A 27,062-nucleotide genomic window follows, 5' to 3' on the forward strand; every position below is an offset into this window, starting at 1 on the left:
TGGGTTCGACTTAAGAAGATTTGAGGCCCCTTGTGGTTCAATATTGGTCAATATTCTGCTTCAGAATGTTATATACCATTTAACATACATTGGTGTAAAAGTTAGAGAAATTCTTATGGGTCTCAATATTAAAGGCTTCTAGATGCTTCTGAAGACAGAGATGAAGTCAGAACTGGAAACGAAACCAGTGTTTCAAAAATACCTATTATATCCCAAGCTTATATTGCCCGCAACTCAATTCAATCCCTGTACAGAATAAAAATGTATATGTACATAATCACAAAGCAAACCTGTATATATTTAATCCATTGATTGATACAAAAATTATTTTTGTATGAAATGTTGTTTTCCATCAATTTTAATTGTTGTTTTGATGAAGCCAGTGCAGTGTTTGTGGTATTTGTTTTTCACTTTGGCACTTCATTCTGCACACTAAAAAAAAAGGTTTTTAAATGGGTTCATTATTCAAATGCAATATACATGCACATTGAACAATGAAGAAATTCGAAAATCGGTTATCAGCAAGTAAATATTTGGGACTTGAGTTACAGAGCTCGTATCAGGAGCTTGCGACACCATCACGGTGTCTTGGTCAACCGGCATTGTTGAGGCCCTCACGTGACCCGTCACGTGACCAAGCTTGGCCACACAACAGGAGGCGGTCGAATGTACGTGGGCCAGCTCGTACCCTCCATCTCTGTTCATATGGGGGCGGTGCCTGCGGATTTCCACAGCTTCTCGGATTTCGCGTGTGTAGAGGTCGTCCTCCCTGGTGATGATCTTAACATCGTCCATGGAGATGTTATGTCCTGGGGTGGATATATGTTCACCAACTAGTGTCAGGGGGGCTGACCTACTGGTGTGTTCTCTGCATCGGGTCTGCAGAGTGCGCGCTGTTTCCCCGATATAAGTGTCTTCACAGCCACCACACGACGTTTGGTATACAAGGCCACATATCTTGAGGTCTGGACGCCAGTTGACAAAGACACGTGATAGTGTCGCAAGCTCCTGATACGAGCTCTGTAACTCAAGTCCCAAAAAAGGTATCTTTTATTTACTTGATATAATAATGGGACAGGAAACAAACTTTCATTCTCAGTTATTACCAGTTTTCCTTTTGCAAAGACCTAGCTTTGTCATAGATTGCCCGTAGCGCAAGCTAGAAAAGAACAGATATGAAAAGAAGAAGAAAACAAAAGACAGGGGCAAGCCTAGGAAAGCTGGTCCCATCGTTTGATTCATCATGGCTATTCACTGGAAGTCTCTTCCTGCATACTGTGTACACAGTGGGCCATATGTAGCCCATTCATTGGCGTTACGGAGTAATCCTATACAACAGCACTGCCCGGCTCACAAGCCACAGTGAGTCGGTGAGTCAGTGCGTGTACAAGGAGGACGACAGGTTGGCCCTCTCTGGGACCAGCACAAATAAAAGTCATTTGGACAATGACAACTGATTCCACCTTTAAAAATTCCTGAAGATACAAATCTAATACGAACTACATGTACATGTACCAGTAGCAAACCCATCAGGGCCCAATTTCATGGCGCTGCTAACCACACAATCCCGCGCTTACACGCATCATTCTGCGCTAACAGCGCTAGAAGAAAAATTCTGCACTAACCCAGTAAGCACAGAATCCCTAGTTACAGGATGTATGCATGCGCACAAGCCAAAGTTCCTCTCTAACCCGTGAAATACGCTTACCGTAAGCACGGAATTTTCTGCTGCAGTAAGCAGGGATTTTCGCCAGCGGTTAGCAGAGCCAAGAAATTGGGCCCAGTTCTCTGTGCCATCATTCAACTCTTTTCCACAATGCGCCATGAAGCATGTGTGCAAATTTTCTGATGTAAAAACCTTAAAATGTTAATCCGTGTATGTTAATTGTACACCAGTGTTGTAGTACTCGTACCCAATACTCGTACCCGAGTACTACTCGGGTATTTTTTTGGAGTACTCGTACTCGTACTCGATTTTCAAAGTACTCGTACTCGAAATGATGGTACTCATACTTGGGCAGCAAAGTACTCGTACTCGACATGTCAAAATTGTACTCGATCTTTAAAGTACTCGTACTCGAATAGCAGCACTCGTGGGAAGAATGGTATAGCTTGACTTTACATACCATGGCCTTATTTTATCGATACTTTCAGTTTGAACTGGTTAATTGGCTTGTGGAGAAATCAAAGTTTCCTGATTTTCCTCTGTGCACGTCCGGACAAGCACATTTCTGTATATCAGTCTGACTGGGCCTTGGCCTATGACGCACAATGAACCATTTGCCGTGTGGCCGTATTCGGAAATACAAGTAGTAGTTCTCGTACTCGTACTCGGAAGTACAGAACTTGTACTCATACTCGTACTCGGCAACCCAAGTACTCGGTACTCGGAAAAAAATACTCGACTACCACACTGTTGTACACACCTCGATAGATGCATGTGTATTCCAAGAATGTATACATAATAATTACAACCAATGAATCATTGATTTGCCTGTCTTTTAAACCATCCATTTTAGATGTACGTACACTGTTCAACTTTATCAATTGTCTCTTTCATACTGCACTCGCACAAATGTACACGTAGTCAAAAAGCTTGTGGCAAAAAAGCTGTATTAACTTTACAAAGAAAACTTTTATTATTATATCAAGTCTTTCTACATGTATGTACATAGGCAGTGGTCTTATCTTTCTTACAAATCAATGAGATGATAAACATAAACAGGCTATTTACAATGCTGTAGCCATCTTTGCTGTCTCTTAGCAGGTTACTCTAATGCAACTACTGCAGCCACTAGAAACTTGTGCCTATAAACCTACATGATAAGTACATCAAGCAGCGCTGGTGCAACTGTGGAGTGTTAATCCTAAACCCTTCAAAATCCATCAAAATCCAACGAGACGTTCAGAGGATTTTGAAAGATTGAGGAACTCGGCCACTATTACTTTACATGGAACTTGATGGCCCATGAAAGCTTCAACAGTGCAACGAATTTGCCACTTGGTTTGCTGGATTGTGGAGGGTTTGGGACGGTTCATGGCACAAATTCCCAGAGAGAGTGTGAATACTGTGATGTCTTTCAGCTGGGGGAGTAGGTTATTAATGTTGGCAACTACAGGCATGCAACTGGGAATTTAGGGGTGTGAAAACATGGTGAAAACATGGTGAAAATAGCGTGGGTACCAACTATACAAGCGTTTCACACCGTACGTACAAAGTCTTCGCATGGCAGTGTGCTTTGACTTTTTATAAACTTAACACGTGATCGTTCTAGGCCAATGAAAGTACAGTATTCAAAACAGAGGTCTAACAATTCTCTATGCGCATCACTGTGGTATTGTGCATTCATGTAATAGGGAATACAAAGATGGGCGACAGCAGCACCAAAATATGATGTGTAATTGAAAATGTTTATATACATGAATTTGTACCAGAGTTTTGATCATGTCATTAACAAGTTCCATTACAACTACAAGTCCGTCTTAAATCAATGACAGGCTATACCAATGAACTGCGACACAGGCATGGGTTTTGACATATTGTCACATGTTTTCATCCTGTTACTTACGACCATGATGTGTGATATGACTTTTTTTGTGGCTCACTTGATAGGAACTCTGCCCTTTCCAACTGTACACTTTTGATATCTTCTTGCTCATCATGCATGTAATTGGAAAGTAACCAACCACACACAGAAAAAAATTCTAAGCTTTACACAACCTCCTACAGTGTATTTCGAAGGCGTACGTGAAGGGTGAAGTGAAAACAAATGGAAATCGGCTGATCCAAAGAAAAGTTGCTAGCCTGGTTTGATGTAACTCCTGAAAGTGTTTTAAAGAGTTTTCTAACCTCATGTACCCAATGTTTGCAGAAAGCTTAATTGGGCAACATTTCACATCTACAGAAAGCTTTTAACAGGCAATAGAGCTTACAATTTATTAATGAAAACTGGCAGATTACATATAAAGGTTCAATTTCCCTTCTACTTTTGAGTTTCATTCCAAATCATAGATTCCTTGTCTAAATTGCTATTTTTCTGGCATTCACTTGTGAATAAGACATCGACTGAAAATGGCCTTCATTTGGTTGTTGAATTACTTAAAAAATGTTGCATTACTTGCGGCCTGAAAATTCTTTCTCATATTGTAGGCTGGTTCCTGCCCCACATTCAGTATCAATAATGTATGGACCGAGAACCAGTTAGCTCATAATAAAGGCAAACTATTTGTGCCCCAAATGAAATCTTTTTTTTTTCAAAAGGCTGTGAACACTCAAAAAAAAATTAAGCTTTTTGCGTTGGAACAAAATGTAAAAGTTAAACAAGTTATTATGAGAAAAAAAACATTCAAGAATACCAAAAAAGCATGGGGAAAGCAACTTTAAAGTCATTTTAACACAAAACAGCCACATCCGTGCACAGGACGCACAGTCTTAAACCCTCTACAACGTCAACATTTTCCTTAAGTTTGCCAATGTAAAAAGTTGTATAACCTTATCAAATTTTATATCAAAAATAACACACAAAATATAACCAAAATTTGTTCAACTATAATCAAAAATGTCCACTATTTTATACTGATATAATTACGAAATGAAGAAAATGAAATGAAATGATGTGTAAGCAATAATTAAAACTTCATAAAAAAAGGCGATTGTAACATTTGCAAAACGTGGAGTTCTGACGAAAGGGGAAAAGGACGATATAGATTGTCAAAGCTCGGTGGAAAAAAATGTTGGGAAAGTTGCAGTTTTGTATGATATACTCCTAGTGATGTCATTAGAAAACTGTTTTGGTTTTTTTTGAAAATAATTATGTACAATTGGATTGTGCATCATTCATGTACTTGATTTTAAAGAAATAATGTTATACATTTATAAGCAAATTTTATGCTGTAAAATATATGCTATCCCCCTTTCCTGTTTAAAAATTATATTTTTTTTAGGAAGTTTGTTTCTTTTTTTTTGTTTTAAGTACACCTCTTTATTCTACGACAGTTTATCTTTTTTCATGTCTTTTTTTTCTTGATTTGTACCCAATTTTTAATTGTACATGAAGTGCCTGTTAACAAGAGATTCAGTTTGTCTTGTCATTGTGAAAGGTCAAATTTGAAGTATCATTGTGTTGAATTTTTAATTTTGATTGGTGAGAATTTGGACTTGCGAGATATGTGCAATGTTTAAAATGTTGTGCAATAGTTTTTATCGATACAGAGTATTTCATTACTGATTATAAATAATATTTGTAAAACATTGAAAAAGGGATTTTGAAGAAGAATCTGCTGGCTCTCCTGATTTTTGTAGCATTGTTCTTAATCAAAACAATGAAAGAATAATTGATCTTATACAAACTAATACATCTCTAAATGTTTCTTTTACTATTTACTACTGAGTAGGACACCATCAAAGTCCAATGCATGTGACTTTTTAGCAAAAAACTTAAGCCCGCCGCACAACTTTCCGATTTTACCGGTCCACCAGATCACTGGAGCACCGGTACCTTTTTTTCACCCTTGCGGAGACGGCAACATTACCCGCACACATGCCAAAGTCACATGATGACCAGTCACATGATGACAAAATGGCAGCCGACATTTAAAAGGGTGGTTCTACTTTTCCCCCAATTGTTTTTGTTCCATCAAGCTTCTTCCAATCCAATTTTGAACCCAGTTTCTCATTTGATTATGCATTCGCTGTAATGTGGGATTTTTAAATGCCATTTTCTCAAAAATTAGTTGAACAGCTTCAATTTTAGTTGGTGGTCTACATTTCCGTTACTGAACTCCGTACCCTCATATGTAGAAAGCTCTTGTTCTGCAGAATCCGGAAAGAAAAATGTCTCAATTCTTCGAAAGTTTTGAGTTTTTGCTCAGTTTGTCGTGACAGGTTTCATATTGGCATGTGAATGTGAAAAAAATGATGTGATTACATTTAGTTATTTCATTTCACTGTAAAAACGTGTTCATTCTCTGGAATGTGGCCAAGTTGGCAAATTGACAATCTTCTATCATTCTCTACGTGTATCAAGTACTTCAGGAGCCTAGTTATAGAATTTTTGATCAAAATTTAATGAGATTTTAATCGATTGGTGATGATTATATTTGACAAAAATTATATCAACTTTACGGCAATACAAATATACATGTATAACATCAATTGATCTTATAGTTAACAAAACGTGAATGAAAAAGTTGTCGTTTAAAAAAAAAGAATGACTAAATGACAAATTTATTCATCTGGAATCAAAGCTATAAAAAAAATTTGTAAGAACTCTTTTCATTCATACAATTGTATCCTTTTTATCTCATATCAGAAATAAAAAATGTCAAAGATGCGGCTCAGTTTGTCTTAAATGACTGGTTTTTATCTGTGTCAGTTTTTTTTCTTAAATTTCCTCGGGTTTGGAAATGATATCAAGTGTGCATTTCAGTTCTGTAACAGGAAGTTTTGAAATTTGGTTGCAAAAGATTTTTTCTATTTTAGTAACCAAGTGATTGGTTTTTTGGGGGGGGGGGGTTGCAAGTAAGTTTTCAGGGGCGTGTTGCTCTTACCGTCGGTGTTTTCACAAACTTGGAAAATCAATAATTTTTTGATGATGAGTTTTGCTGGCCATTTTATTGCATTTGACAAAAAGAACAATTTGAACAGCTTTCAGAGCAAAATATTGTTTACTTTTGTAATTATCGTAAACAAACATTTGACAAAAACCTGATTGTTGTGTTTTTTTTGTTTTCACAAAGTGACAAAAAGTCACCTCGTCAGCAGGGCCAGAGAGTTTATTTCTCTACACGTGTTAGGTTGGGAATGGACGAGTACGCAGGGAATGATGTTGATCAAAAACAGATTCGCGTGGGCTGCACTGATGTTTGTACAAATTTCTCGAAACCTTGTATGTTTTCACAAAGTGACAGAGAGTGTGTACAAAGTAATGGGAAAAATAATAAAGGCCTCTGCATATGGGTGTTTTCGAAAGGGTAAAAGATCTTTCATGAATTACTGTTTAATTAAGAGAGATTTTTAACAAACAACTTGAATTAGCAAAGAACAAAGCATACTTTACTTGACAATGCCAACATTTCCCAAATCTGTAACTGCAAACTAGTCCAAAATGATTTTTGAAAAAAAAAAGATTAATTCCAAATGCGATTATCTCAGGATGACCTTATTGCAGGATATTGAGGTTCTTTTCACTTCGTGAAAACACCATCATTATGTGGATAATGCTAATGTTTGGTAACATTGCCTTTAAATGAGAATGATTGTTTGCCACCAAGTTTGCAAATCTTAGCAACGAAAGATCCATCCGAGTCGCTCGCTGTTCTTTTCCAAAATGGCCGACTCCCACGCAATGAATGTCATGCTTCTGTCGAGCCTAAAATGTGCCTGTTTTTACATCAAAACTCCCAAATAAATTATTCAAATCGTAAGCGAAATTATTTCACTATAGCTAAGGTTTCAAGAATTAAAAAAAAAGCTTCCTAACAGTGAGACTTGAAAGCAATGTAGCACTGCCATTTTGACAAAATATATATATTTTTTTGGGTTGTACTAGGGATTGGCATGTCCACAAGGGCCTTGCTACTGTTCACGCTATTGAACATGAGAATGTAACGCAGCCCAGTGTTTTAACACCCTGCAATAAATAAATTTTCACACATTTTGCACGCTTCATTAAAATTGCTCCATGCATGCTGTTCAACATGTTAATTTTTTTCTCCCAATAAGCTTTCAATTTTTATGATGTAATTTATATGGAAAAAGCATTTTGTTTTCCCCTTGCATTTTGGATATTTTCAACCCTTTGAAAACATGCTTTTATTTTTGGGTTGCTTTTGAGCCAATAACACACAAAAGATAAGCCTGAACTATTGCCAGTTTGCAAAATAATTCAATTTTGTTGACTGGAAAAAATAATCCATAACCAAAGGTGGGCAGAGTTTTTTGTTCGATGTCCAGGGGTGAGATTGGGGAAAATGAACAATCCACGAAATATCCGCAGAGGTTTGAGTGTCGCCGAGGGCCCAGAGCAATGCAGCGTCTATGGTACACAGTGTATGTTTGTACAAATTTGCCTAAAGCCACCCCTTCAATGTGACCGGCTCCACAAAAAAAAGGGTATAATGTTGCAGAAAAGTGAAATGGAGTTATAAACATGGTTGGAAAGAACACAACATAAGCTTTCATTTAGTATATAGTAGAGCTCCGTAGCCCCTCCCGTTCTGGAGATATGGCATATTTGCATATTAATTTCTTCCTTAGAGTTCAAATTGTACAACTGAGAAAAAAGGCTTTGAAATAGCTGGCTTTGTTGTAGAACACTAGAATGATCCACACAAAATGGTTGTTTTTTCCACTTTGTTCATCAAAATCAACATTTCTGTGATAGAAATCTGAAACTGTAGGCATTAAAGATTTCATTCATGACATCAAATGAAAATCACATTTTGACGAAATTTTCACCCTCTCAATGTTGAGCAGGCAATTACACAATAATGCTAAGGGCGACTTAATACCCTTTTTTTGTAGAGTCGGTCACAAATACCAATTTCTTTTGCTCTGTATAAACCTTTAGAGGTCAAAACTCCTCTACGGTAAAACCTCTGAAAATCCAGATTTAAAAAAAAAAGATTCTTAACAAATGCTGAAATCAGTACAAAAATCCTGACAAATCTCAACCCTGGCCTCATTCAAAAGTAAATATCATTTGTAGTGCTGGAAAAAAATAGCAATTCAGACACAAAATATATTTTTCTGCCTTTTTCAAGGCATCCCTGTGCGCAACAAGAAACACTCCCTCCCAAATTTCAGATATAACAAGGTATTTGATTGGTCTGCATTATACATTATACAAGCACAAATCTGATTGGTTGATATACCTTGACTTTAGTATCGTCTGCCCCTCTTGGATGTTGAGGGCTTGTTCCTCCGAGAGCTTGGTGGGAAATCATCAAATTCATCTCCTTCCTGTAATAAGGAGAAATATAGTGAAAGAGCAGGTAAAAACAAGGACCATGGGCAGCATGCGCGAACAAGAGGCGGAGCTTTTTTACCACTTTTGACAGCTCAGTGGACGCGACAAACCACACGCACATACTGGTTTGCAAACGTATAATGTGAAGTACCCCCCTCCATCCCCCCCCCCCCCCCCCCCCCCCCATATTCATTCTAAATGTGGAAAGACGGCATTGCGTTCGAGGGGTGCATACTTATGTTCCCTAATACATATGTTCCCCTATACCTATGTCCCCCAACCCTGACCCTGACCCTAACCCTAAGGATTTTGGGGAACATAGGTTTTGGGGAACATCGGGTAGACCCCGCGTTCGAGTATCTCAACTCACCTCAAACTCTCCCTTTCTTACCATTGAGGGGGTAATTGTGCAAAGAGCCAATGGAGTACCGAAGTGAATACGTCACACGCACAAAATGTGTGTAAAAGATATTTCAGCACGTGATTCAGACCGCGAACCAACACGCGCGCGTACTCCAGTCACTTGCACTACACTTTCTGGTTCTAAATGACGTCACACTTCGGCACTCCATAAGGGCTAAAACATTTAGTACAAAATTTATAATGTTGAGTTTGTGATTGCTTTTTGACTGACTTGTGATTGATTTTGATTGACCTGTGACCGACTGGTGATTGACTGGTGATTGACATGTAATTGACATATGACTTAAACGAGACTAACATGAGACCGACACTTGATTGACACATGAATGGCATGTGATTACATGTAAATCTATTACATCTCTACACTCTGCAATAAGTGTATGTTCAGAGGGTGCAGAATCAGACATTTTTATGGGGTGTTCTAGCAACCCACCTAAAAAAAAAGATATCATTTCCAGCCTAACAGTTGGTTAGATGTGAAAAGTCACCTTTATCCAAAATTAGATTTCCAAAATATAACTCAAGTTCAGATAAGGGCAGAGCAAAGGGCAGTACACGTACATACCTCCGAGTCACCACTGTCTAGAAACTGCACTGCACTTCTCTTTGCATTCCTGCGCGACAAACAAAACATTCTCAATAAGACACAAGACGGAGGTGTATAACACTTGTTCAGTGACATCCATTTTCTGAGGTGGGACTGCGGTGGCAGATCGCTGATCGGCCAATCAGCGTTGGAAAAAACTGGCTTTTTTTCAAATACTGGCCCCAGTTGACCATCACACTTGTTTGCAATCGATTACACACCTATGAACGGGTACAAGCCAGCTAGACTGGTTCCCTGACCTTACAATTCCCCAATATATGTAAACTGCTCTGTTTCTTCTTAAATGAAGTCAGGGGACCAGACTACAGGAAAATAATTGTTTTTCTTGGTTTTTATAGCATTTTCGAACCCAAAACCTCAAAAAAGTCAGTGTAACTATATTTGCTATATATTTCCAACCCCCCAATTCCATCCATTTCTGAAAATTACAGCAAAAGCAAATGATGTATATTCCCTTTAAGGGCCCTCAAAACTGGTTGTCTAATACACTTGTGTGTAGTCTTGGCTCCAAGACATCCTTCGCGGTGTGGTGTTTCATCATGGGTTAGTGGACTGCGCACAGCAATTCTAGGAAGTGGGCCCCTTTTACGTATACACGCCAACAAGCTGAGACGGACATCTTGGGAAACTCGTATTTCTGCTCGCAGAATTGTGTGCGCATTTGCATTCAGGCTTGACGTACTCGTAAAATTGCTGCGCATTTCTGGTCAGGTTTCTGTACATATTGTACAGAATTTTTCCGAGCCACGCGTGACCAGCTTGCAAGCCTAGCCTGTAAGCGTCGATAAGTCAAAAATGTCAGACTGCATGGACGAAGCCATCAATTTTTCTGCAGCAAAGAAACTTTTTGAGGAAGCTGTGAAAACACATCTTCATTTTCCTTGATGCAAAGCAAGGTTTTGATTGAAAGCCCACCTTTTCATAATGCATGTTATGACTTGCACCTTCTTGTAGTATGATCTCCAATTTGTCACTCAGGAAATAATTCTCATTCGTGGATTTGTGACCAAATGAAAACTAAACAACATTCAGTCAAATTGGGGAAATATTCGAAAATTTTTATGTGATTGTAATTTCCTTTTCCTCAGAAACGACACCATGTTTCAAGGATGCTTGATTCTAATATTTACTATTATTAACATTTTGGCGGTGTCAATTTTGAATGTTTGCAAAAGGTACAATTAACTTTCGAGTTTTAAATAAACACTATTCTCGTTTTGGTTCAGAAAATCTAAGAAGCATACCTCTGGTTGCTGTTTTTTCTGGATGAAGTGGACGAGGCGGTAGCGCGGGAGGAAACACTCTCGTCCCCAGAATCGTCACTCTGCAAAACACACAACAAAACCCAATTATTCTCTATTTATAAATACCTAAGCCAGTTTTCCCATTCCTATTGGTCAAGAGCCCGTCACGCGGCCGGCCTTAAATGGATGATAAAGACATGGCTGGCTGGTCTTAAACACTTTTCCAGTGTCACATGAAATTTGGACTCCTATGAAATCCAGTGCCTTTTACCGTTTTATTGGTTGAACGTTCACAATTCTCACGTAGGCATGCGCAATATTACCAGTGAGTATTTCATAATCCTAAAAAAAACGCACAGTACGCATGACGTGAACGCCAATCTCCACAGAAGGAGTTGTTTACATATGTATGTCTTACTCATGAGCTGGACAATCCATTATATAGCTGAAGAGGTGTGTTCAAAAACAGAAGGTGAAGTTGTTGAACAAAATAGTTTAATTTTTGACTTGTTTTGACTTTTGGACCAAAAAGTTTGATTTTTTTCACCGAAAAGGTATTGATGAATGGGAATAAATATGTGCCTTGTCGGTATTAAACACTCTGTTTAAGACAGGTTAGAGTCTGGATGCTGATAATTACCCTTAACTTCGGCTCGGGTAATTATCAGCATTCCAGACTCCAACCAGTCTTAAACCCTAACTCCCTAGGCCTTTTTGCTAGGATGTAGCCTCAATCCTGCAAAATCCTCCAATTGGCCTCATGGAAAAATAGCATATAGCCTAAATCCTGCAAATTCCTCCGTTGTTTCTTGAATATGGTCCATGGAGGGGTGACCACTGCCTGAATCCTGCAAAATCCTCCGGCTATGTCTGTCAATAGGCTGCAGCAGAGGCAGTGACATCCTGGAGCAGTGCGGAGGATGTCAAGTATAATCAAGGACTAAATGTAGGCACGGCTGAGCATAAACAACACAAGGTCCGGCCCAAGACCTTGACACAGTGCGTACTCCGAAATCAGCAATGCACTTTGGCCATGTAACCTCAATCCTGCAAATTCCTCCAATTTGCAAAAAGGATTTTGGAGGATTCAGGGCGGTTAGGGTTAAACATAGTGTTTAACACCTCCCAATTACACATTTATACATGTAGATACCTTTTTACCCATTCCTATTGGTCCACAGCCCATCACATGGGTGGTTTTAAATGATTGATAAAGCACCGACTGGTTTTAAACACTTTTTCCCAGCACTGCTGCGCGATGAGCACAGCACTTGCCACGTGCACACCAATCTCCATATAAGGAGATTGTTTGCACTACGTGCATGAGGCACATACCATAAACATGGCCAGAGGGGTGTTTCACAAAACATGAAGTAAACGTATTGAACGAAATTGTTGGAAATTTATCATTTTTGACTTGTTTTGACTTTCTAAAAGAAAAATATTTGTGAATGAGAATAAATATCTGCATGGCCGGTATTAACCAGTTCACATCGGATGACGTGTATACACGCAAAGGTCGGCGGTATTCAGAACTGATGACGGATAAACACACGCAACGAGCGAAGCTGAAAAATATCTGTCTGCAACCCGCTCGCAGCGAGCGAGGCCAGAAATATCAGGGTGTGCTAACCGCAGAAGACGGCCTAAACCCGTCTGGCATTGAGGTTCATGAGAAACAATCCCGCACATGGGTCCGGTCAATGTCAAAATAATCCCGGCGCAAACTGGTTACACAAGTACGTTTAAAACTGGTTAGGGGCCTGGGGCCAAGCCAATAGCGAGGGTTATTATCGGCGTAGAGCCCAGTGTTCTGTAAGAAAAAAATAAAACTGTGTACAAAGCCAATGGAATCTGAGATGCAAGAAGACAAATTAAAAAAAAAATTCTTGGAGTCACTCGAAGAGACAATAATGGAAATATTGTTGGATTGCATAGACTGGTACTTACATCTCCAAATGTGCGGGAATTTCTGGAGGCTGGTTTACTTGCTGAAAAAAAAATGGAATATTTAAAACAAAATACAGATAACTCCATGTAAATAATGCTTTCATCTTTCAAATTTTGTTGGCTAAGGAATAAATCAAAATCCGTTAGGAGTATTGTTCTTTATATAGATATGTTTTTTTAATTTTTATTTATATGTATTTGTACCTTATTTCAAAATTTTCTTGTGTTTTATGTTGTCCTTTAATCTATTATAGTCAACATTTAGCATTTTATCTGATCCTGTGATTGGTGGTTTTCAGCCGTTGGCTGGTAAATTACATTATAAACACTAAATTACTACAATTTTTAATTGAAAAGTACTACAATTTTTAATTGAAAATCTAGTTTCAAAAGGCTCCTATTTTAACCAGAATTAATTTCCTGGGCTGAAATTTGGACTTAATATCCCTTACATAAATACTTCAATTTTTGCGACACACCTTGGAAATTCCCAGCTTTTGAGTAAAATCCACATCTATTTCGTGATAACCTTGTGGAGACGTATTCACCTATAAAAATTGCCTTGTGGAGACATATACAATCTTTTGTTCCCTATTGTACACATGTCTCCACAGGGTACCGTGTACCAGATCACGTTACAAGTATTTGCATTTGTTTGAACTGACAGAGTTCCTTTGTGGACCAACCTTGGACGAAACTACTCGTCAACACGCTCTGCTTTGACCGGTTCCCTGCAGCCTGGCTCCCGGCCCTGCCTCCCCTAGCACGGCTGCCTCGTGCCGTTGACCCCTGACCTCGCCCCCTGCCTCGCCCTCTGCCCCTTCCCCTGCCCCGTCCTGAAGGTGCTGTGGAGTGGTCGCTATCATCCGAGTCTATAGTGGATATGTCTCGGTCGTCGTCACTGTAGTCTCCTCCTCGCTGGAGTCGCTTCTCCTTGGCTTTCTCCATCGCCTGAAAAAAACCCCCAAAAATAGACTTATTTTTGTTGACAAATACAGGGCTATTTCGGCAACTTTTTTTGTGACATGTGACATGTAAAGTATCAAGTATAAGTTCCATCCAGGAAGGATGTGTAGTTCTGTTTATAATAAATGGTGGCATATAAATATGTGATAACATTGTCATAGGGCTTTGACTTGTGATGTCACATGTCACATGATGAGTCGTGATGACTGAAAAAGAAAAATAAAGAAAAAACAAAAACAAATCTTAACGAAAACAATGGCTGTTTTGGCATGTTTGCCAAAACAGCCAAAGAGGGACAACTTATAAACGTTTCACTTCTGGGTACCAAGTAAAGGCCATTTTTTGGGCAAATACATGTAAGAGTGGTATAACAATGCCATTGTCTGGTTACAGTTGAAATATTACATTAATCAACCCTAACCCAGCCAGACGCAACACAATGCATCAGGTGGAAACGTCTGTAGACTTTGATGCATTCAGCTACAAACACTAGTGCATAAACGGCCGCTTCTGAGACAATGAGAGCTAGTCCCATAGGACAATGCCATAGTTGTATCCTGCTGCGTTCTGGGACCACAGACTCTGAGGCAGTTTGGCCTTGAGACTTTTGGCCTGATGGATCTTGCTGCACTGGGCAGGCTTGTCAAGTTAGACAAATGTTGCTGCGTTTGGCAGGGTTTCTAGCCAAAATAACCTGGAGGGTTAGGGTGAACGTGATTTATAGAAATTTCACTTCAGTCCAATAAAAAATGGAAGACACTATAAACTCACCGCTTTGACTTCCTTGGATTGGTCGGCCTCAGACATCTTCTTCCTTTGCTCCTTGAAATGTTTCAACTGCAAACAGCAATATGAAGAGTGTCGAAACGTTAAAAATTATCATTTTGGCAAGATTTATGTTTACTTGCATGTCTGTTTATTGATATTAATATTTCATTTGCCGTGTTTGATTGGAAGTGTGGTTGGGCTTAAGCACACTTGGGATGAGGCATTTCGCTGCCAGCCCAAACTTTCGTTGAAAACCGAAAAATGTGCAACCTTCCACCCAGGCATTCCTTTGTCATTGTTCGTTCCCATTTAGGCAGACGTGTTATTTGGCACGTGATTTGGCTCGTGCATTTGCAACCTCGCAACCCTCCTCCTCCCCCCCAACCCCAACCAGCCCTTCTTTTAGATCCCCCGCTGTGGGGTCCTAGGGCATGACTTCACCTCCCCAAGGATGAGGCATCCCCTCCCCTTCCATCTTCTTTTTTTTTGAGAACCACACATTTGCAATCGCCTCCCTACTTTGGATCCAAAATTATACACCTGTCATGCCTGTTTGCACACAGGTGGTAACCATGGCACTACAGGGTTACATGTACCATAGAAATCGTAAACTGAACTCCCATAACTTTTCCAGGGCAAAGGTTCTTAAGACTGTCTCTATCTGCCCTCACAGCCATCCGATCCTCCCACATGTTGCTGTTCAACTTACATGTCACCAAACACTTTTTTTGGCATTTCATGGTACTTCAATACTCTGAACACTGTTACAACTACAGAAACTGCATATGTAACCTGCAATGGCATAATGAGGAATAACCCCCATCCTTGACTTTTTGAGTTTTATATACCATGTAAAAGAACAACTCTCTAGCTTTGAAATGATACCAAATATATTTCTGTAGCTCATTTACTTCCAAAGATATGCCGTGGGAAAGTCGGTAGTGCGTTGCCGAACTTCCGCGACCTCATTTTGAGAAAAATAGCTTTGAAAAGTTGTGTATTGCCCGTTGTGCATTGCAAGTTTTATGTGCAATGTGTACGTACATACATGTAAACAGTTGCTGAGCATGCAGGCTGTTGAAATGCACTCACAGATTGGATCGGTGCTGCAACACCTCACGTATCTAAGAAGCAACACTTACAGTGCATGCTCTATTGCCTATTCATAAAATGTGGTCCGATCAGATGGTGTAATTCTCATTACGTAGTGAAGCCCCGCGAACTAGACACCGTCACATAGGTAACTTCAGACACTGATTACTTTGGGGGACATTCCTCATTTAGCCTCAGCAGGTCATATATGTATTACACATCGTCACGTATGGGTTGGTGCAGGACTCTGTGACTTTTCCCCTGATATTTTCTATCATGACATCTTTTAAAAATAACAAAATTCCATGATTTCCCCTATCTTCCCAAGACAGCTTTAAATTCCAGGTTTTTCCCCATGTCTGGGGCACCCTGAATCAACAGGGTTTACAAATTACACGTGCACATCAAATTGAAAAGTGCGTTGACATGCGTGTGAACGTTACGCCATCTTACTAATGGCAATCGCAGTACTAGTCTATTGTGGGCGGAGCTTGACCTCCTACCTCCTCAAGGATGAAAGTGTCCGAAGTCTTTCTGTTCTTCAGATGTCCCTGGGTCCCTTCCAGTTGAAACTTGACCAGTTCAGCGATGGCGTCTCTCTCCTCCTTGTCCACATACTCCTGGATGGCTTGGCCCAGACCCTTCTCCGACAGGAGGTTCAGCTGCTTGTGCTTCACACAAAAAAAGGAAACAAACAGAAGAAATTGTATTTCAAGAAGACGACAGTTGTTAATTTCTCAAGCATGATAGTTTGTTTCCTGTCCCATTATTATATCAGGTATAAATATAAAAGATACTTTTTTGGGACTTGAGTGAATTTTTTTTCAAAAAGGTTGAACAAAGAAATTGACTGAAACGGGGATGGAACCTGCGACCTCATGATTATAATTCCGGTGCTCTACCAACTGAGCTATCCAGCCCTATGTTGGCGGTTCCCATTTAGTCAGTGTCTTTGTTAAAGGGGTGCTAGTCAGAAGCCATAAACCTGTAAACGCCATGTAGCCAGGGACCCAGAGTTGTAATGTCTCAAGTCACAATTTTTGGTGATTCTACTCGACTCAAGTCCCTAAAGGCAAATGACTCGACTCGACTTGAGTCACTGCGAGCAAATGACTCGACTCGACTTGAGTCCCTCATCAGAATGACTAGACTTGAATCAAGGAAGGCTATTTGTTACTTGAATTGATTTGAGCTAAATACAACTCGACTCGACTACACACTGTGACTCGACTCGACCTTCTTGACCTACTGACTGGACTCGACTCGAGTCACTTGTTTAAAATGACTCGACTCGATTCGAGTCACAAAAATCAGTGACTCGTTACAAGTCTCCAGGGACCATGCCCCAAGTCACGCTGCTAGCAACATAAGCAATGCTGCAAACCCGGGAAATAGCAAACAGTGAACACTCTGCATTTTGGTAAATAGTTAGGGATCCGAGTATTTGAAGAACACTAATCACGAAATTACTTGAATATTGCCACGCACAAAGTCCATTTCATGGGCTCTCATAACTGAGATTTTTTTTTACCTCATCAGCATCGGAGAAGTACTGCTTGACCAGGTCCTCCACCCGCCCAGCGTCAAGAGCATCAGGCCTCAGGTAGTTGGCCATGTCTTGACTCGGTTTCACATCTGCACCATCCAATTAAAAGAAAGTTTAGGAAGAATAAGGCAATATCCAAATTTCTTTGCTACGGCTACAGCCACTTCCCATAGATACGTGTGTTACTGGAAGCCTTAGGCCAAAAAAGAAGTCTCCGGTTTCTGGTATGGAGCTTGCCCCAAAAGTGGTGCGGCGAAGCATGTTTTTTTTTTTTTACCCAACTTTTTTTCTCTTCAAATGTTGGCTGATGTTGCAGATGACGCTTCGACGATCCCCTTAAAACTCTCAAAATATCCTTCACAGTGCAGCTTGAGGTGACTTCTTTAAGGCCGTAAGGCATGAGAAGTATACTGACCTAATTAAAAAGCATTTACAGGTTCCAGATACACAACCATCGCTCCGTCAGTCTGGCTTCCAGATACACAATAACAAAATTACAACACCGTCTGCAAATGGTGCCCAACTAAATTTAGTGCAAAATATATGGGAGCCAACATAGGCCACATAAAACTTACACTCGATCGTAGCCCCATCTAAAAACATGTTAAAATTGTGCAACAGCAGGATTCCAGTAAAACCAGTGAGTTTGGCGGTTTTGAGACATCATCTTACATTGAAAAAAAAAACTTTTTCATTTTGCCGACGCACATGGCTACAGCGACACGCGCGCATACCAGAAACCGCAGACTTTTTCTTTTGGCCTTCGCCAAGTATTTCTCATGCTGCCCAAGTCAGTCATGAATTAGTGCAAAACTTTGGGCCTCTCAACGGGCTCCGTGCACAAGTTCCCCTTCAACAGCCGAAAAGAGAGTTGGGGGAGACCTAGACTGGTTCCCGGTCCATCCACTGCGTATTTCGAATGATCCAAAGCTATTGTTGGCGGGGATTAGTCTGGGAGACCATTGCAAGTTCAATTTGAACGCATTCGCGTGCTGACAACGCTATGGCTTAGCATTGTGCACATTCAGGATAAATAAGTCCAGTATGCACACGTGGTGTCCCGTCCAAGGGGCTCGCAAAAGTGGTAAAAACGCGCCCTCTTTTGTTGGTGCACAGAGCCCCTACTGCTTATGAGAGTCCCGAATGTTACGGTATTGAAAACATGCAATGCAAGAAAATGGACTGGCACGGCGCAGTGGTTACTTTTCTCGCCTTCCAACGCTGTGACTCGAGTAAACATCCCATCTTGGCCAACACTTGGATTGGTTTTCAGTCCCTGCCTGATTTTTTGTGGGTTTTCCTCCCACCTCTAAAACTGTAACTTCTTCTCATTGTCTCCTCTATACATGTTTCTTCAGGCTTGTGAGCTACAAAGCCTAGGACACTTAAAGTTCTATCTACGGATCACAAAAAGGTAAGTGTTCTTTCAGCAAAACGAAAACAAATCACACTCGCCCTGTACAATGTATGCAGTTAAAGGACATCAGGAAAAAAAATGGCCAATCACAGTGAAAATTACGAGTCACATGACCTGCGCCAACCAATCAAATCACGCCAACTCACCCCTCTTCTCTGGCTGCAGCTTCCGCCTGTGGAAGAGGATGATGTCCTTGGTGTTGGCCACCCTGTTGACAAACTTCTGGCCGAAACGGTTCACGTTGAACGTCTCAAACCCACCGCTGTAGTCAACCTAGCAGGGAGAAGTTGACAGAGAAATACGCAAATCTAAAAAACTTGCACATTTTAGCCAGTTTGGTGTTCCTACTTGATGAACACACAGTCGTGAAGTTCTATCCGCTCCGTTCACAAGTACCCCCTCACCGGCAAAGCAAGTAAAGTTGGGGGTGACCGACCGACGCCATCTTGCCCGACTGCCATTCATTGCCGCGAAACGCGGCCACTGCGTGTGCATAGTTCAAATCCCCTGGTGTACGTGTGTCACACACAAGGAACGGTGCGCGTCAACCAGCGAAATGTCCCGCCCATGGGACGCCGTGGCTAGATAAAAGGGCGCCCTCTTTCGTTGGCGCACGGAGCCCATAAGCCCAAGGACAATGCTTTGTGTTACACTATGTCCCTGTAATATAACACTCTCCCATAGACTAACCACATAACCGAACGACTGAGGACCATTTGCAACAAAAGACCCAATGCTCGAAGACTGAAAGAATCTTTTGTTCTCCCTTTGTGTGTCGGTCCTTGTTATATCGTTAAGCCGCACATGGACACTAATGAAACCAATCTGTAATGGATCATTCTTTACACTTTGGAGCCACTTTGGAGCCAACCGGAGACTTTATTTTGGGAGGGGGCCTAACTTACCCTTAACCTAATGAGTGGCAATAGGGGTTGTTTTGGATTCCCTGTGTGTTCATCCTCGGCAAGAGATATCAGTCCTTCTACCTGAAAAAAAGGAAAGAAAATCGCTAAGACAAGGCCAAATTGACTGATGGACTTGTGGACTTGTGATTGGACGTGTGAATTGACCGTTGATGGTGTTGTGAAATGACTTGTGACATGACTTGTGATATGACTTGTGTTTGGACTTGGGCTTGGACTTGTGATATGACTTGTGATATGACTTGTGACATGACTTGTGATATGACTTGTGTTTGGACTTGGGCTTGGACTTGTGATATGACTTGTGATATGACTTGTGATATGGCTTGTGATATGACTTGTGCTTGGACTTGGGCTTGGACTTGTGATATGACTTGTGATATGGCTTGTGATATGACTTGTGCTTGGACTTGGGCTTGGACTTGTGATATGACTTGTGATATGGCTTGTGATATGACTTGTGCTTGGACTTGGGCTTGGACGTGTGATATGACTTGTGATATGACTTCTGATATGACTTGGGCTTGGACTTGTGATATAACTTGTGATATGACTCGTGATACGACTTGTGATATGACTTGTGCTTGGACTTGTGCTTGGACTTGTGATATGACTTGTGATATGGCTTGTGATATGACTTGTGATATGGCTTGTGATATGACTTGTGCTTGGACTTGGGCTTGGACTTGTGATATGACTTGTGATATGACTTGTGATATGACTTGTGATATGACTTGTGATATGGCTTGTGATATGACTTGTGATATGGCTTGTGATATGACTTGTGATATGACTTGTGATATGACTTGTGCTTGGACTTGGGCTTGGACTTGTGATATGACTTGTGATATGACTTGTGATATGACTTGTGATATGACTTGTGATATGACTTGTGATCGACTTGTGATCGACTTGTGATTGACTTGCAATATGACTTGTGATATGACTTGTGATTGACTTGTGATATGACTTGTGATATGACTTGTGACTGACTTGTGATATGACTTTTGATATGACTTTTGATATGACTTGTGATGTAACTTGTGATTGACTTGTGATGGGCTAAACTACAACTCTGGTTAAAGGGAATGTACAACATTTGCTTTTGCTGCAATTTTCAGAAAAAAATGGATTTGGAGCATAAGTATGTTATAGCAAATATTGTTAAAATGACTTGTTTCACGTTTTGGGCTTGAAGATGCTGGAAAAATCAAGAAAACCAATCATGTTCTTGTAGTCTGGTTCCCTGAACCCACTTAAGATGAAACGGAGCAATTTATAGACTTTGGGGAATTGTAAGGTCAGAGAATCAGTCTAGCAGGCTTGTACCCCTTCACAGGTGTGTAATCAATTGCAAAGAAAACGTGGAATGACAAATTATAAAAAATTAGGAGCAGTTTTTGAAAAAAAGCCAGTTTTCTCCAACACTGGTCGGCCGACCAGCGTTGGAAAAATACCATTTTTCTTGAAAATGTCAGCACACCAGGAGCCACGATTTTACAGGGTGCTTTAGAATGTCATTCCCTAACAATCCAGTGAGGTATTTCGTGATAATTTGATCATTTCGTTTTGTGACGTTTGCAAATGTTGTATCTTTCCTTTAAAGTAAATGTTCATGTATCGGGGTAAATTGGGAGACCTTAGATGTTATTCTGAGCATCGGTTGTTGAAATTTGTATCCGGCAAACGACACGGTTCACTGAAAATACACACAAACTACATCATCCTATGGTACACAGTGCATTACTGTGGCACGATTCTATTTGCACATGTATGTACATCAAAATATGACAAAATATATATTTCATAAAACACTTTTAACTTTTGGACACATTGTCTTTTTGGATGAATTTTTTTGGTTGGGATGTAAATTTTTATTTCAGGCTTTGGTCATCAAGTTTTATAACAATGAAGGTTTGCGGAAACACCATGTGCGAATAATTTCTCAACTAAGAGAATGGTTCTGAAAAGAACCAGAGGTATAAACTCGACGTTCCGGTCAGTATGCTCCGACCGTCTTCAGGAAACCATACTGACCGGAACGTCGAGTTTATACCTCTGGTTCTTTTCAGAACCATTCTCTTAGTTGAGAAATTACTCACACATGGTGTTTTCGCAAACCTTCATTATTTAGTATCTCCACCATGCAAAGCCTCAAATCTTACTTAAGTTTTATAACACTGTATACTCAGTTCTGTACCTAAATGCCTTTTAAAGTCACTAAGTGCAGTATGCTATTTCAGATTTGCACCACATTTCAGACTTTTTTTTGGGGGGGGGGGTTTTGACAATTTTTGTTTACCCTCTCCGAGCAGTAGGCTTCCACCTTGTCCTTGATGCCAGCGTGGCCTGGGTTGAGATCGGTGTCCTGTAAGCAAATGTCCCTCATGTAGAAGGGCCGGACCGTCTCCAGCCGGATCTTGGTGCACTTGAGAGCCTTGCCCCTCACTTTCAGCAGGCAGATGTGTCTGCAGGAAGGGACACAAAAAATAGGTCACCAACTTGTTTGGTTATGTTAACTATTGAAAAAAATTCAGCCGGGTATTAACAAGCACATGAAAATAGCAACTGTTCAACATACATGTACATGTATATTAAAAAAGCATTACAACTATGAATGAAGCATTGTGCAAACAATTCGGGTGATTCACAATGTGGTGCACCACCAAGAGTTTGCCATGGAGAGTCCATTTTTCAAGTGTACGGTCGACAAAACGCGGACCATTTGATCAAGTGTCAGTAGACAACTTGAGCTAATTTGTTATAGATTGGGGCATAGCGTTCTGCTGCCTTTAATACAAAAAAAACACTATATTGATAAGAAGAAAAGAAAAGGGCAAACATTTACTTGAATCACACGCTTACGAAACTACTGACCGGAAAAACTAACAATTTCAAATGTCCCGCGCTGCGAATTTGTTGACCATCTCCCACAATGCACTGGGAAAATTAACTCTCCGTGGCTAACTCTCCGTGGCAAACCCTCGGTGGCGCACTGCATTGTGAATCGCCCGAATTAAGACACGTCCTTTGTGTTTAAGACTTTCAATGTGTGTGAGATTCCATGTGGAGTATTAGAAGCCAAGTCTGAGGATTAGCGGAGTCGATGCCTGTGTGCATCAGGGACAGCATCGTTATGTAAGTGTATTAAATCAGCAAGGTAAGAGGGAGCTTGAGCATTAAAGCCAGAGTCCATCATTTGCAGCTATCCAAAAAGTGACTGACGTAATTATTGTTGAAAAGCATACTTGGTTGAAAGATTGGTTCTTGATTGGTTCTTCTCCTAAATACTCCACGTGAGAGTTTATACAGGAGGCCAGAAACACCGGGGCAAACCCCTTCTCTTAGCGATAAGTGTTTACTGGGTTCTTTTACGTGCATTTATACAACACACGGGACCTACGGCTTAACGTCCCATCGGAAGGACGAAGCAATAATGGTTAAGTGCCTTGCTTAAGAGCACAAGTGTCCGCCGGTGGGCTCGAACCCACGTCGCTGTTGCCTCTGAAACACCAGAATGTGAGTCCGGTGTTCTTAACCGCTAGGCCATGACACCCCACATAGTAAGATAGTAAGAAGACTAAACTCCCTATGAAATTATTCTTTCTGGCAAGCTGTCATTTTGAAGAAATCAACGAAAGAAGGCCTTTCCAACGGTGCGTCTTAAGAAGCACCGTTGGGAATTTCCGTTAGTAGTTTTTTTATTCGACGAAGCGCGCGCAAGCATTGACACCACGCACATGTGCGCGCGGTTGCTAGTAATTTGTCAGATCAGTGCGCGACATGGCGTGGCAATCGGCTCAGTGAGAACGTGTCTCCGACGCTGAATTCAGGCCCAATTCAAAATATGATTCAGCAACTTTTGATTTGAAATCGAGATCCTAGAATGTTGTTTTTCTCGAAATGAACAGCTGAAGCTGAGCTGAAACTTCATCAGGTTAGTTGTTCAGGACCCTTCTTTAGATTTTGAGCACTTTTGTTGCCTCAGACGAACAAAATGCACAAATAACAAATGATGGACTATACCTTTAAGAATTTTGTAAATGAGTGTGAACATTTTGAAATGAATTTTTTCTTTAACAGGAAGCCAATGCAGCTCTGCCAGCACGCCACCAGAAGGCTGGTCAGGTCCACAGGACAAGACTAGCCGCGCTGCCCTATTCTGCAGTCGTTGTCGGCGCTTCAGGTCAAGTTTACGCGCTCCAAACAAAATGAATTGACGGAGTCAAGGCGGGAGAGGACCAGACTTCTGACAGCATGATGGCAGGCTTCTTGTGTGAGAAGCCTGCGTTGCGAATGTTATTATTGGACATATTCATTAGTACTTGGAATGGTCTACTTTTTTCGCATCCTCCCTTACTTTTGGACGGATTCCCCCTGGCACAGCGACGTGGCGATGCTGCTGCCGGGCTGGCTGACAAAGAAGTGTTGCCTGTCGTTCCAGGCGGGGTCAATCTTGCACTCGTGCTCGTGACCCCAGAGGACCAGGTCTAAGAAATCCGGCAGGAATTGCTCGGGGATGTAGTTGGTCTCTCCGTGCTTGGTCCTGAAGCGACATATGTGCACAAGCAAATCATTACAAAGATTGTCCCTCGTTTGGAACTCACAATCAACTTTCTGTCATACTTTGTCCTGCAATTAATCACCGATCCCTCTGACAGAATTATGCTCAAGACGATCAAGAGTCAATTGCAAGACAAACCACAAGTCAAATCACAAGTCAAATCACAAGTCAAATCACAAGTCAATCACAAGTCAAATCACAAGTCAATCACAAGTCAAATCACAAGTCAAATCACAAGTCAAATCACAAGTCAATCACAAGTCAAATCACAAGTCAAATCACAAGTCAATCACAAGTCAAATCACAAGTCAAATCACAAATCAAATCACAAGTCAAATAAAAAGTATATCATGACTCGAATCACAAGCTAAACCCTAACCTTCCCAAATCCATCAAAATCTATTCCCTCCCATTTTGGTAGGCCACGAGTACCAAGTCCATCAAAATGCATCTATAGCAGTGGTAGATTTGTGATGGATTTCGGCGGATCTGGTCCTGAAGCATTAAATAATGGATTTTGGCGGACTTGGTACTGTTCTTAGTAAAACTCAGTAGGGAGTTAGGGTTACTGCACCAAGTCCATACTCTGTCCTCCCGGTCTTATGGTCCAAGAGAAGTGGAAGGCGGAGGGGGGGGGGGGGGGGCGGCTGTTCATCACCTGTTTTGATGCAAGACTAGCAGGTGGAACCACGGATTGTCCTCATCCTTGGGCTGGTAGAACCGGATCTTCCTGCTGACAAAGATGCGATGCATGCGCTCGTCTCGGATGGAGCCTGCAACACGAACAAGAAAGTCAATTTATCATGATGGCGAATGATATTAACCCTTTCAGTCACTCTGGCACTGGAAACTGCCTTGCCTGATACTCACGGTAGCGTCAAAAATCTGCATCTTACTTGTACCTACTGGTACATGTATACAGATTCATGCAATGGTACTCTTTTGGGGATGGGGGATGGCCTTCAGCTAGGTCCATTAACAGCGGCCATCCCCCAACCCAGTCATCATCACGAAGTGAAGATACCACTCAATCCCATTGACACCCACCTATTCCATACACTGAAAGCCTTGTTGTACCCATAACCCACCATATCCCAATGACACGTCTTTTCCATACAGTGATAGCCTTGTTGTACCCATAACCCACCATATCCCAATTACACGTCTATTCCATACAGTGATAGCCTTGTTGTACCCATAACCCACCATATCCCAATTACACGTCTATTCCATACAGTGATAGCCTTGTTGTACCCATAGCCCACTACATCCCAATGACATCCACCTATTCCATACAGTGATAGCCTTGTTGAGTACACTTCTTGTACCCATAACCCACCATATCCCACTGACACCCACCTATTCCATACAGTGATAGCCTTGTTGAGCCCTTCTGAATCAAGAGTGGCGTCACATCGATGCTTTCCAGTGAGTTGCACTTTCCGAAATAGTTGACCAGTCCCGACACGCTCAAGATGTCCAAGGCACAGAGATTGCCAAGCTAGCAGTAAGCAAAAAACACACAAACAGCAATTCTAACATTTAACTGCATCACCGCGAATCAAACTTCTGTCATATAAGAGTGGTAAAAACTACTGCAATGTTTGAATAGCTAATGACTTGATTTGAGACTAAAGAACTTAATGATACCGGAGTCTTATATAGCGCACGTATCTACAAACAACTAGGTACTCAAGGCGCTTGTTATTATGTCTATTTTTAAATACAGGTAGATGAAGTTTACGAGAAATATGAGACCCATAATGAAGCACCTTTATAAGGGTATACAAGGTGCTGCGGTGCATATTGCAGCCACTGCCAGAAACACCAAGGCGAACCCCTTCTCTTAGGGATAAGTGTGACTGGGTTCTTTAATGTGCATTACACAACACACAGGACCTATGCTTTACATCCCATCCGAAGGACGAAGCAATAATAGTAAAGTGCCTTGCTCGAGAACACAATCACCATGTTCCCCGTCAGGATTCAAACCCACGTACCACGACACACGAGTCGAACACCGTAGCCATTGGACCACAGCACCCCACTTGTGATTGACATGTAGGGACTTGTGGGGACTTGTGATTGGCATGACAACACTGCCTGGCACACTCTGTGGTGCCAGAGGTACAACTCTAAGCAGGACGTTGTGGGTTCAAGTCCTGCATGAGCAGTTTGTGATTTTGTTTTCTCGCTAGCTCTCAGAAAGCACTGAGTATATAGTGCTTTTACAGGGTGAGTAAAAAAAGCAAAACCCAAAAGTCAGACTATTGTTTAAGTGAAGGTCTGCATGTAACACTTTCAAAACGTAGGATATGAAAGCTCAATTCATAAGCTTTCTTTTAGTACAAGAATCATTCAAATCACTCATGTACTTTTCAAGTTATGGAATTTTGAACACAACCACCGTTTTAAAGTTCTGTCTACGGATCACAAAAAAGGTGTGAGTTCCTTCAGCAAAACTAAACCAATTCACACACATCCCTATGTGATTCGTTTTCGTTTTGCTGAAAGAACACTTACCTTCTTTTGATTCGCGGATAGAACTTTAAAATGGTGGTTGTGTTTAAAATTCCGTAACTTGAAAAGTACA

The 27,062-nt window shown here is 41.0% G+C and overlaps 1 protein-coding gene across 1 annotated transcript in view; it reads right to left on the reverse strand.

Moving 5' to 3' along the window:
• Window positions 1-2,615: 2,615 nt before the first annotated feature.
• LOC119735549 (double-strand break repair protein MRE11-like) overlaps window positions 2,616-27,062 on the reverse strand; it is a 35,882-nt gene continuing 11,435 nt past the window's right edge. Inside the window, exons 7-20 of the mRNA XM_038209284.1 lie at window positions 25,829-25,970; window positions 25,128-25,242; window positions 24,266-24,451; window positions 22,208-22,373; window positions 19,888-19,968; window positions 19,129-19,255; window positions 17,551-17,654; window positions 16,523-16,690; window positions 14,931-14,996; window positions 13,880-14,144; window positions 13,194-13,234; window positions 11,244-11,323; window positions 9,958-10,006; window positions 2,616-8,962 (exon numbers count right to left, since the gene is read on the reverse strand). Of these exons, the coding sequence (XP_038065212.1) occupies window positions 8,882-8,962; window positions 9,958-10,006; window positions 11,244-11,323; window positions 13,194-13,234; window positions 13,880-14,144; window positions 14,931-14,996; window positions 16,523-16,690; window positions 17,551-17,654; window positions 19,129-19,255; window positions 19,888-19,968; window positions 22,208-22,373; window positions 24,266-24,451; window positions 25,128-25,242; window positions 25,829-25,970 (1,671 nt within the window). The 3' untranslated portion in view covers window positions 2,616-8,881. The remainder of the gene's footprint in view (window positions 8,963-9,957; window positions 10,007-11,243; window positions 11,324-13,193; window positions 13,235-13,879; window positions 14,145-14,930; window positions 14,997-16,522; window positions 16,691-17,550; window positions 17,655-19,128; window positions 19,256-19,887; window positions 19,969-22,207; window positions 22,374-24,265; window positions 24,452-25,127; window positions 25,243-25,828; window positions 25,971-27,062) is intronic.

The sequence above is a fragment of the Patiria miniata genome, unplaced genomic scaffold, assembly GCF_015706575.1.
Source record: "Patiria miniata isolate m_02_andy unplaced genomic scaffold, ASM1570657v1 HiC_scaffold_29, whole genome shotgun sequence".
NCBI lineage: Eukaryota > Metazoa > Echinodermata > Asteroidea > Valvatida > Asterinidae > Patiria > Patiria miniata.